Genomic DNA, 12,136 nt, shown 5'->3' with positions numbered 1-12,136 from the left:
GCCGATTTATTTTTCTGATTGACTTTTTGTTACAACTTCATCCTTCAAAGACTCTTGTTCTCCCATCCTCTTTCCACATGTTGCTTCCTCCCTATAGGAATTTCTTAGCAGAACCAGTATTTGTGTCACCTTCCCCACATCACTACCTGGGCCCTGTGTCTGGTCCTCCCATTCCATCAATACCACAGCCTCACTGTCCCATTGCCTTTCAAAGGATAACCAATTGTCCAGTTGATAAACTCCAATTTGACTTTAATAAATTAAATTCCAAGCCATCAGACAGCAACAGACATCATTATCTCCCAACACACCAAGGTGCAAACTGCTCATGCTCCATCATCACGGTCTTTACATAAAGTCCCCAAAGCCATCTGCCCAGGGAAGGATTCCCATCAGGCCCCTGAATCCCTTCTTCCAAAAGAGCCACTACTCATGGAGGAAGCATCAAGTACAAAAATGATAATAAAGGGGAAAGAAGAGATGAGGAACAGAAGTGGAGGCAGAGAGGTGGGGAGTACCTGCCCCCCCATCTCAGGCACTGGCCCAACTTTGTATGAGCTGTCAGCGTCCTCAGAGGGAGACACTAGTGCTGGTCAGAGTAGGAACCTAAGGAAGGTGTGGAAGCCCCATTCCAAAGGGAATTGCCTATCCTCTTGAGACAGGAAAGAAGGGTCACCTGGGAGAGATGCCCTCTATCATCTGTTCACAGAGGGCCCTGAACCACACATATAAATAGAAAAGAGAATAAATAAGGGAGGAAGGATCAGCTGAGGACTTAATCACCCTGGGACTCTCTAAAGGACCAGTGTCAACAGCAGGCAAACAGTTCTGAGGAATGCCCACACATGCCAGGACAGAGCCCTCCTCTGACACCTAGCCACATGCTTCATGTCCTCAGCAAAAGGTGCTCATCTCTCACAGGCTTCCCACTGCAAGTACCCTTCCAACTGGCCCCACAGCCCAGGATAAAGAGGGCTTCCTGGAACCCAGAGGGCTTCCTTGGCCTAGGATGTTGGGAATGCAGGAAGGGGAATGGAATGGGATGTGGGAAATAGGTTCAGAGGACTCCTGCCCTCTCCTAGCTGAGAAGATGAGAAGTGCCCTCATAGCTGGGGGCTGGGGTTGCCATTGGTCTTGGGTTTGGATTTGAAGGAAAAGCGCTTAATAAGGCGGCGAGAAAAGCTGCCAGCCTTCTTTCGGACACTGGGTGTGGTCGATGTGTTGGAGAGGTCATCATGTGATTGGCTCAGACCAGCTTCCTTCTGTCGATGTCTCCGTCGGAAGATGAGCTTGGTGCCACTGCGCAGGAAACTCACTGTGGGGGGAGAGGGGTGGTTGAGGCACACAGAGAGGGGCACAAATGGGCTGTGGTGACGTAGGGAGCACAGAAAAGACCAAGCATGGAGGGGTCAGTGATGCAGAACAGAACTAGGCCCTTGGCCTAGAAGTCAGGCTTCCTTAAGAAAGAAAGTAGAGACAAAACCTGTCCTTTATCCTTCCTGAGGAAAAAATGGTGATACTTATAGGATTCTGTGTGCACTCTGGGCTACTGGCTCTGAGGAGAAATAGCATGAGGCCAGCTACTCTATGAAGATGGCCTGGAAACTGGTCCTCTTTAAAATGGAAAGACAAAGGCTGAGCAAGGGGTGTTTTTTAAAAAATCATCCTTAGAAGCAGGCATGAAGAAACAAGGTTGGTTGAAACTGACTTACTGACAAAATTCCAGGATGTGAGCAGGAAGGGGTGTATCTGGGAAACTTCAAAGAGGTAAATTCAGATTAATATAATGAGGAAGGTGCTTACACAGCAGGCTTTGAACTTAGAAATCTCATAATCCCAGGAAGTGATGCAGGCTTAAATCATAAATAGTTAAATACATTCGTGGTTGATAGACTAATTGACAAGAGGGATGAAGATGTTTGGGGGCAAGCACTTCATCTTTAGAAGTTAGAAGAAGTACCACAGCTATCCACAAACTGTATCACTGCTAGAGGGACACTCCTAGGGTTAGCCCAGGGCAGGATTTCTTATACACACAGGGGAAAGAGTACTAATGAAAGGGAAGAAAGAAAAGAACAAGGGAAGAGAAATATACACTTAAACACGAGGATGGGGAGAAGGTGGTAAATGATGCCACAGGACCCAAAGCATCAAGTTCCCTCTCTCTAATTTAGCTTGGCTAAAACAGGCTAGGATCTCTGGCAATACCTAAGGAAAGGACAAACAAGGCAAATTGGGGCTTGAGGCTTTCATGTTCCTAAGGGTCCAGCAGGACCCAGGTCATGATACTGGGTATAAAAGAAGGTGGGGGAAAGCCCTGGCCAGGTAGCTCAGTTGGTTAGAGCATTGTCCTGATATGTGAAGACTGCAGGTTTAATCCCCAGTCAGGGCACAAACAAGAATCAACCAATGAATGCATAAATAAGTGGAACAACAAAATCCACGTTTCTCTCTCTCTCCCTCCCACTGCGACTCTCTTTCTAAAATCAATAAAAATAAAAAAAAGAATGGGGGCCTGCCAATATCTCCCCACCTTTGTGATCCTTGAGGCTTCGGGTCTCTAGGGCACCAGTAGATCCTGTTTCTGACTCAACATCATCCACAGAAGGCCTCTCAGAAATGTCTGAACGTGTTGTCTCATCTGCTTCCTGGACACTTGTGGGACTGGAGAGAACATCTAGGGGTCCTGGAAACATGGCTGGTGGGTCATCTGAGAGAGGCGAAGAGGGACCTCTGCTGTTCCCTGCATAATCCCGCTTTGAGGCTTCCAGAGATGCTGCATAGCCCAGGGACAGTGCCAACTCGTCCTGAGCAATGGGCACCTGGCAAGAGGGACAAGTTTCGATGGATCATGGTGACCCATTAGGTCTTTCTCAGCTCCTAGGCCTAACCCAGCTCCTCTCCCCAGAGGCCTGTTACCTTGGAAACACCAGAGATAATGAGAGTGCTACGCTTAGTAGGTGTCTTCTTGGCTGCTCTCCCACTGGGTTCAGTCAGCTGGCGAATCGCTGTCTCTGCTACAGGGTCCAAGCCGTTGGAAAGATGGCTCTCCACTGCTGGGGATACAGAGGGTGGACAACCTGACTCTTCCCTAGCTCCTTCTTGGACTTGAACTCCTGTGGCCCACCCAAAGTTGTCTTTGACTCAGGCCCCAGTACCAACCAACATTTACAATTCCCGGTTCCCCACTCACGGCTGCTGCTGTGGGAGGTACTGCTGGGGCCACTGCTCTCACTCAGCACAGTTGTTGTCTTCTCAGTTACCTCCACCTTGGACGGGGAGCGGGAGGGGGAGTCTGGTGGGTGGGGGAAGGTTAGTGAGCTGGGAGGTGCTTAGAGTGGCTCCCACCTGGTCTTTTTTGAGATGTAGACTTTGGTGACTCAGAGGGCAGGAGTGACTAAGAGATGATTAATCACAGGAGTGATTAAGACAATGCCATGGGGACAAAAAGACACCACAGAAAACAATGGGAGTGTGTGAAAGTGCTGTGGGGCCCACTGAGGGTTTTGGGGAGATGCCATAAAAATACTGAGAGGTGCAGAGGTGGCAGGAATAATTCCACAGGACCCCTAGAGATAGGAGAAATGTCATGGAGGGACCCTTGGAGTAGGAGAAATACCACAGAGGCCACTGGGTGTGTTGCAAGATCCCACAGGATACTGGAAGTTTGAGGGATGATTAGGCAGTTAGGGCTGGAGAAAGAGAGGGGCACAGACCTGTGAAAAGACAGAGGGAACCCAAGGAGGTGGAAGTGCGAGAGTCACATGTGAGGGGTTGGTGGATCCAAGATTGAAAAGTGAGAGGGGGGAAAGTTGGGCAAATGGAGGGATGTAAGAGAAAGTCTGACAGAGACAAAGATAATGAGGAAGTTCTGGCAGAAAACCAGGGGTAGGTGGAATTAGGGCATTCCTTTGCCCATTCCCTGTCCTGACATGGATCTGCAGTTTGGGGCCCCTAGGTGGGGCTGGGCTCTCAGGCTCCTTCTTGTTACCTAGTTTGCCATCTACACGAGGCCGGGACTGAACAGTGGTGACTGTGGTGACAATGGTACCATCAGGCATAATGGTCCGGTCCAGCTCGATCTTCTTGGTAGGTGTGATGCTAGGGCGTGGAGTGGAGCAGGTAGGAGTGCCCAGTTTCTGGGGTGAGCCCTCCTCATATTGAAGCTGTCAAGGGGTGGAAAAGCAAAGAGGTTAGACCTCAAAGACTGCCCTCCCCCATTTCCGCCCACCTTCTCCCAGGAATCAGGTTCTTACCTCCACTGCCATGGTGGCTGCTGGTCCCAGGGCTTTCCCTGGCCCAGGGGTGAGTGGGCAAACCTGTCTTCGGGACAGTGGTCTGGAAGGGGAGCCCATAGGCAGTGTGGCCTGGCCTAGAAGTTCAGCTAGGGGAAGAAGCCGCACTGTGAGCTTGGCGCATGACCAGACTCCACTCAGCACCCACCCACAGGTGCTCCACCCTGCCTCATACTCACTGCCTCCACAACTGCTACTCCTCAGCACTTTGAGGGCCAGTTCCCGGCTCTGGGGGCCCAGATCCCTATGGCCAAAAGAAGGAGGGGGCAGGGAGGAAGAAGGTTAGCAAAGGGAATCCACCCTGGAGCTCATCACAGGACAGAGGCAGAGAAAGATATACATAAATAAGATGGTGCAAATGCTCCAAACAGATTAATCCCTGCCCTCCAAATACTTTCTCTTCCAAGAGAATGGGACGGGGCTTGAGTGGAGGGCATACTTCCCAACTGGGCATTCAAATCCTCCCTGGTCCTGCCCCACCCTGCCTTCCAAGTCTCTCTCCATATGTCAAATCACCATCTTTCCTTTGCTCAAGCTCTTCCCTCTGCCAGGAATACTTGTCCTCCTTCACAGTCTGTTGAAATCCTACTCTTCTTCTAAGGTAGGTTTTGTGGGTTTTTAAAGTTGATTTTAAAGAAAGAGAGAGGAAAGGGGGGAGGGAGAGAGAGATATCGATTTGTTGTTCTATTCATGTATGGTTGTATCTTGTATGTGCCCTGACCAGGGATCGAACCAACAACCTTGGACTATCAGGACATTGTTCTAACCAACTAAGCTATCTGGCCAGGGCTAAGGTATGGTTGAAATATCATTTTCTCCATGAAGCATACTCTGATCATTATTCCCCTACAGGAATTAATCTCCCCCAAGTAAGTGCTCCCATGCACTTTTTGTAAACCTCAACTGGAGCACTTATACCATCTTTTCTACATATATCTGTCTCTGTCTCAAGACTGAAATCAACTCAGGGTGGGGAATGTATCTTGGTCATGTCTGTATCCCCAGGACCTAGGTTGGGGTCTGGCATATAAAAAATGTACACCAAGGTTTAGTCAAAGCAGCTGGTTCGTGCCAGGGCCATGCTGGAACAGGGTGATTCTCAGTCTGCCCATAGGAGAGCTAGGGTGGGGGTGAGGGAGTCACTCCTTACAGTGCCAGGTCCTCAGTCCATTCCACCTCGGGACCAGCCCTTGTGGGCTTGGTCCACTTCTGCTGCATGGGGTTGTCGAGCTCAGCTACACAGCACAACTCCCCTGTGCCTGTGTGGAAGCAAATTAGTAGATGTTCAGATCAAAGATGGGAAGCCATTGAGGAAAAGAGAGGCCATACCCTTGGCAGAAGGGCAGGGAGCACCTGCGACCATAGCCTTGGCCGTCCCCCAGCCACTTCTAGCTCTCACCTTCCAGCTTGCTTCCCAGATGTGATGCTCGAAGCTGCCGTAGAAATAACTGGGTAGGTCTGGGGGTGGCTGGCTGGGCCTGGTATGCCATGGGTGGTTTCTTACTGTGTAACTAAGAGAAAAAGTAGATAAAACGAGAATTCTAACATAGTACCCTGGAGACAGTATGCCTGCAAATTATTTGCTTTGAGGGCCTACTCACCAGACCTCCAGGGACAGAGCAAGCCCTGAGGTTGACTATCATGGCTGGCTGGGTGCTGACTATGGCATCCTCAACCAGTTCCTCAATAGTGGAGAGCTCTACTTGTTCTTCACCTCTCTGCAGTGAGGAGAAAAGGAGAACGAATAGGTGGGGCTCCCTAGCTCTCCTGCCCCCTCCCTGTTCTGCCTCTCCTGGCACCCACCAGCCCTGCTCCCTTACCTCTGTGGCCTGGAGCTTGGGAAACACTTTCAGGCTGAGATCTGGGCGATCACTGAAGGCCCAGGATACAAGTAGCCCCTCACTAGGGATTTCCTCCAGAGTGACTTCCAACTAGGGACAGGAACAAAGGAGTTAAGTTGACTTGCTTCAGTCCTCTGACTATTCCCACTCCCCATGACCCTCCCTCCCAAATTACACCTCAGAAAGGAACCAAACTGAAAAGGCTGAGGCAACTATACCACCCTCTGCTCAACTCTGTTTCCCACGTCCCCCCCCCCCACACACACACACCTGTGTTGGTAGCAGTGTCAAAATGATGTGGTAGGTCTCCATGGAGACAGCAGCTGGTGACTGTTGGGTCACAGAAACTGGGAACATCACCTCCTCAGCAGAGAGCTGGCAATGAAGCATCTGAGACAGGCAAGGCATGGAGGCAAAGAGAGTTAGGCATGGAAGAGGGACACTCAATCCTGCCCTGCAGTGGGTCAGCAGACCCCCTTTCCACTTCAGTTGTCCTTTTTCCTTTTATAGTTTATTAAAAATTTTTCATTGATTTTAGAGAGAAATAGTGACTTGTTCTACTAATTTATGAATTCAATGGTTGATTCTAGAAGGGCCCCAACCAGAATTGAGGCTACACCTTGGCATATCAGGATGATGCTCTAACCAACTCAGCTACCCAGCCAGGGCTCAGTGGTCCTTGAGACTTGATTCTCTGGAGCTACAAGTCCATAAATAAATCATATAAATGCCAAAGCAGAAAAATACATATATAAACACATATACTACATTTTGCATGTAACTTTAGTGGGATCTCAGACCTCCTGAAGCCAATCCTTAGCCCCTACATTATTCATCAACTTCAGTTTAAGAACCCTTCGACTAAAGGGAACTCTTGGAATCAGCCCCCTATGAAACCCTAAAGAAGATATTGCCCATCAGACCCTTACCATGGTGTGCTCTGATTGGTCTACGCAGGTCACATGACTAATGTTGGCTCTGGATGGGAGTTGGGGCACCTCCTCAAAGGCGATTTGGATGGAGCTCTGAGGGAGTAACGTGGACAGAGGATCAGGTCTCCGGAGTTACCTCCTGCAGGGCTGGCCTGCTTAGCTGCTGCCTGGGCCCTGGCACTGCTGAGGCCTCAGCTGTAGGCTGGCTTCTGACCCGTCCTTGGCTCAAGGCTTTAAAATAGGAAGTGTTCTTCTCAAACCCCACCTTTTTTTTTTTTTTTTTTAAGATTTTATTTATTATCTTTAGAGGGGAAGGGAAGGACAGAGGGAGAGAAGTATCAATGTATGGTTGCCTCTGCTGGGGACGCACAATGTATAGTGTGTCCCCTGCCGGGACCTGGCCTGCAACCCAAGCATGTGCCCTGACTGGGAATTGAACTGCGATCCTCTAGTTCGCAGGCCCGCGCTCAATCCACTGAGCCACACCAGCCAGGGCTCAAACCCCACCTTTTAAGGGGCCTGCAACTGCTAGGGATAACCAGAAAGCTAGACTATTCAAAGACTAGATCACCTTGAGCAGAGGACTCTATTTTCCTCCTGGAATACCAGGAGCCTCCCTCTTCTTCCCCCAACTCCTTTTTCATCCTCTGCCCTACACCCAAAGAAAGGGTTACATAGATAAAGGTGTTGGTTGCCACCTATATATAACAGCTGAGCAGAAAGAGACTACCCTGAGCTAAGGGTAAAAGCAATAAGGCCACTTACTCAAGACAAGCTGAAGAAACAAGGCTAAGCCTTCTTCCAGATCAATAGGATATGGATGCACAAGACTATGGTTCTGTTTCTTGGAGATGAAAACAACTCTGCATGGCATTGGGGAATTTTACCAGAGGGACTGGGAAGAAAAGCAAGCTCAAAGGGCTAAAGAGTCCAGGGACTTGGCTAAATTCCTCAAGGCAGACAGCAGGGTGGGATTATGAGCAAAAATCTGTTTAGCTTAGGTCTTGAAAGAGCTTCCTAATTCTTCCATAGCAGTGGATGCAAACCTATTGTGGCCTTATCTGGAGAGCAGGATGGAAAGAACTGAGCAGGGGGCATAGACTGAGCTGACAGCTCTTCCTTGGGTCTTGGGATAGGAGGAAATAAATCCAAAGGGTTTATTTGCCTGACAAACCAAGGGAAGCCAATTTCATTGCTCCTGCAGTTGTCTCATTTGAAAGACAGGACCAGGGAGATGGGGAGATGAATGCTTGGAACCTTAATCTCCCCAACCCCCCACAAGGGAGGCCAATGTCCAACTGAGTCAGCTGCTCTAGGGAGTCACTACTGTGACCCAGGAACAATGTACAGGAAAAGCCTGGAGGAGGTATGAGTTCAAGATGTAGACTGAAAGATGCCATCTGGGTTTTTGCTGGCCAGCTGGGCAGGAGAGAGAGCAACTTCTTGTGTGGTCACTTCTGTTTCCAGTTATCTGGGTAGCTGGTAAAGCCCTCACAATAGCTGTGGCTGGAAATGGAGAACCCTCTGAGCAAGGGGCCTGATGGATTTGATGGCAAAGGGAGATTACTAGGCCAGGATGGGTGGGGGCCCCCATGAGAGGAAGACCTCTATCTCCCAGCCCACCTCTCAGTCTTATGACCACACTTCCTGCTCCACCTCCTGGGAGCCCAAATGCCCATGGTGCAATGGGAGGGAGTAAGGCTAATTTGTGACTGATTCTCAAAGGGCAACTCTAGTCTCATCTACTGGGAAGAACATGGATTGTCAACTTACTCTCCACCTAAACACCTTTCCCTCAAAGACATGAGCATGGAAAAAGATGTGTTGGATTGTAGTAGCAATGAATTACTGAAGGGTGAGGGTGGGAGGTAATTAAGGCTCCCGGGGAATCTACCTGATCACACCAAGAATTTGGGACACAAAATGTTAACTGGGTGTGGTGGCAGGAGAAACAGGCAAATTCCTTAGGAAGGTGCACCTGTCTCCCTTCTACCCTTGCCCCCCACCAACCTAATCTGCATGGCTAGGCGGAAGTGTCCTCAGGCACAGGGATTAGCGTTGCTAAGTGAACAGCAGTTTGTGCAGGGGTTTGTAACAGGAGTATCTTGACCACAAGAATAGAGAATTTGGGACGCGGCTGGATTTCTACCACCTCCAGCCTCACCTTCACCCTTCTCTCTAATCCCAGGAAGGAAGAGTAGCCATGAGGTTCCCCAGTTGATCCCCACCCCCATCTGGACCTCCTGGTATGAGCGAGCAGTCCCTCCCCTGGAAGGAAAGGCTGGGCGAGGGGACCATCTAGGTGTCCCTGTCCAACTCACCCCGTCCCTGCAGGCCTGCTCGTTGAGCGCTCGAACCCAAGCCCGCTGCCACTTCTCCCGGAAAGACTTGAAGGCGAAAAGTGACGCCAGGAGGCCCCGGACACCTGGCTCCTCTGGGACGTCGGCCCGAAGGGCCCGCAGCCTTAGCAGCGAGTGCCACACGCCCAGCTTCCGCAGGGAGCCCACGGGTTCCGCAGCTAAAGCGAGTCCCGGGCTCCGGGCCCCGAGGGCCCGCACCAGACACAAGCCCCGGGTATACTGCAGCAGCCAGCCGAATACCGTGAGCAGCGAGGCAGCGAAAAGGATCAGCAGAGCCGTCCAGCCCAAATCCCGCTGGCCCCAGCCCGGATCCATGCTCCGCGCGGGCTCGGGTCTCAGTCCCAGTCCCAGTTCGGGCTTAGCCGCTGCCCCGGGGGAGCATGGCCCAGGCGGGCCGTGGGGCGGGGAAGGCTCCCCCGGAGCTCTCCGCGACTAAGGTACCCGGGACTGGTGGTTGCCACAGACCAGTAAGAGGTGGTCCTGGGGGTCGCGACGCCGGGGTCCTTCCTTCCGTGGTCAGGTCGCTCCTCGGTCCAACAGTCCGACTCGGGTTAGTCGCTGGCCCGCGCCAGACTCCTTCAACCCACGGTGCGGATCCAGCTGGACCACGGCGTTGAGTCGTCTGCAGAAACCTGGGGGCTCCAGACCAGCACCCGCTACAGGAGGGCTGCGTGCGCAGAGCTGACACTGACAACACGACCGGCGCCCCGCCCCCACCCGCCCTTAAAGGGGCCGCACCCGCGCGGGGTGGGGCTTGGAAAGGCCCCAGCTAAAGCTTTGGACCCGAGCGAGAGGATGAGGCGGGAGCGAGGGTGGTTCCCGCGTTGAAAATAGGCGGGATCCTTGACCACCTCGCCTCATCCTGGAACGGGGGTACTCCCCGTTCTCTGAGTTCACCCCAAGAGTAAACTTTCACTTACCTGAGATGCCGCCTCGGCTTTCCCCTATGCTTCTTAGATTTCTGTAGTTTGAAAGCCTGTGGGTTAAGAAGGTGACTCCTGTAGATTGCATTGCTCCTTCTCCCAACACCCCCAAGCCCAGCAGCTTCTTGGTTGCTATTTCCTGGCCCAAGTTAGGCCCTGGTTATGCAGGTGCAGACCACCCTCCTGGACAGATGTGCCTGGAAGAGGTCCAGCTGATACCGACCAGAAGGCAGAACCTGAACCTCGTAGAGGTTGAGAATAGAACATAGAATATTCTTCCCCTGCTGCCACCTCTATCCCTCTTCCCCTAGCTCCCCTTGGAGCTAGGCCACAGGAACACTCTATTAACTTCCTTGCTGGTGAGAGCTTGTTCTGGGGATATTTCCAAGCCGGGTCTTGCTTGGTTTTTGTTGTTGTTTGAAGTATGAGGAAATTTTGTAAAACTGATTTGAGAGAGAGAGAAAAGAGAGAGAGGCAAACATTGGTTTTGCTGTTCTACTTATTTATGCATTTATTGGTTGCTTCTTGTATGTGCCTGACTGGGGATCAAACCCATAATTTTGGCATATCTGGACAATGTTCTAACTGAGTTACCTAGCCAGGGTGGGGCTGCTTTAAAATATACATATATATGTATATATATGTATATATACATGTATACACATATATATGTATATATACATGTATATATGTATATACATATACACATATATATGTATATATATATTTCTGCCATGACTAGTGTGGCTCTGTTGGTTGGTTGTCTTCCAGCAAAGTGAAAGGCCATTGGTTCAATTCTTGGTCAGAGCATATGCTTGGGTTGTGGGTTTGGTCTCCAGTTGGGGGCATGTAAAAGAGGCAGCTGATCAATGTCTCTCTTTCACATCAATGTTTCTTATTTCTCTCCCTCTTTGTCCCTTCATTCCCCTCTCTTTAAAAATATATAAATAAAATTTTTAAAAATCATAATCATAATAATAAATTTCCATAGTAACAGTTCCTGCCTATGGAGCATGTGTATAGAGACTGGTAATAATGTAGCGCTGAACTATCAATAAGTTTAGCTAGAGGATCTGCCATCCAAATATCTAATATTCCAAAAGCACCCCAAAATTGGTTTTATAGGTACACCTTTTCCTAGATTTAAGAGAGTGGATTCCAGCCCTGACTGGAGTAGCTCAGTGGGTTGGATGTCATCCTGAAACCAAAAGGTCACTATTTCGATTCCCAGTCAGGGTACATGCCTGGGTTGTGGGCCAGGTTCCTGGCTGGAGGTGTGCAGGAGGCAGCTGATAGATGTTTCTCTTGCATATCGATGCTTCTCTCCCTCTCTTTCTTTTCTCTAAACATAAATAAATACAATATTTAAGAAAAGAGAGAGTGGATTCCATCCATATAGCCTAGAGGCTTGTCATTACTTTCTGGAGGCAGGGGAAAGAATATCCTACAAAAGGAGTCAAAGGACTCACCATTCCCCAAGTGATTCTTCTTCTCCTCATACATATTGCAAGAATTTTTTTTAATTTTAAGAATTTTTATTTATTTATTTTTAGAGAGGGAGGAAGCAAAAGAGAAAGGGAGAAAAACATCAATGTGTGGTTGCCTCTCATGTGCCCCCCACTGGGGACCTAGCCTGCAACCCAGGCATGTGCTTTGACTGGGAATTGAACCAGTGATCCTTTAGTTTGCAAGTCAGTACTTAATCCACTGAGCCACACCAGCCAGGGAGTAATGCCCCTTAAAGTGGAGAGTTACAGAGCTAGGCAGAACCTGGCAGGTCAGCAA

At 50.0% G+C, this 12,136-nt stretch overlaps 1 protein-coding gene across 2 annotated transcripts; it reads right to left on the bottom strand.

Moving 5' to 3' along the window:
- Positions 1 to 235: 235 nt before the first annotated feature.
- C2CD2L (C2CD2 like) lies at positions 236 to 10,122 on the bottom strand. Of its 2 annotated transcripts, none has more exons than XM_037147302.2 (14): positions 9,390 to 10,122; positions 7,066 to 7,161; positions 6,407 to 6,526; positions 6,116 to 6,226; positions 5,897 to 6,013; positions 5,695 to 5,806; positions 5,446 to 5,554; positions 4,475 to 4,539; positions 4,257 to 4,384; positions 3,992 to 4,166; positions 3,194 to 3,295; positions 2,920 to 3,056; positions 2,534 to 2,822; positions 236 to 1,315 (listed from the first exon to the last, which is right to left on the bottom strand). In XM_037147302.2, exons 1-14 carry the CDS (start codon positions 9,741 to 9,743, stop codon positions 1,104 to 1,106), a joined length of 2,127 nt encoding a protein of 708 aa, XP_037003197.2. In that variant the 5' UTR covers positions 9,744 to 10,122; the 3' UTR covers positions 236 to 1,103. The 2 variants fall into 2 exon arrangements, with proteins under 2 accessions (XP_037003197.2, XP_037003198.2); XM_037147303.2 differs by having other exon boundaries at positions 2,920 to 3,053.
- Between the last annotated feature and the right edge of the window lie 2,014 nt (positions 10,123 to 12,136).

This window comes from Artibeus jamaicensis, unplaced genomic scaffold (assembly GCF_021234435.1).
Source record: "Artibeus jamaicensis isolate MK-2021 breed Jamaican fruit bat unplaced genomic scaffold, CSHL_Jam_final contig_196, whole genome shotgun sequence".
Taxonomy (NCBI): domain Eukaryota; kingdom Metazoa; phylum Chordata; class Mammalia; order Chiroptera; family Phyllostomidae; genus Artibeus; species Artibeus jamaicensis.
Note: the sequence above shows the minus strand (reverse complement) of the source record. Positions and strands in the feature narration are given on the sequence as shown.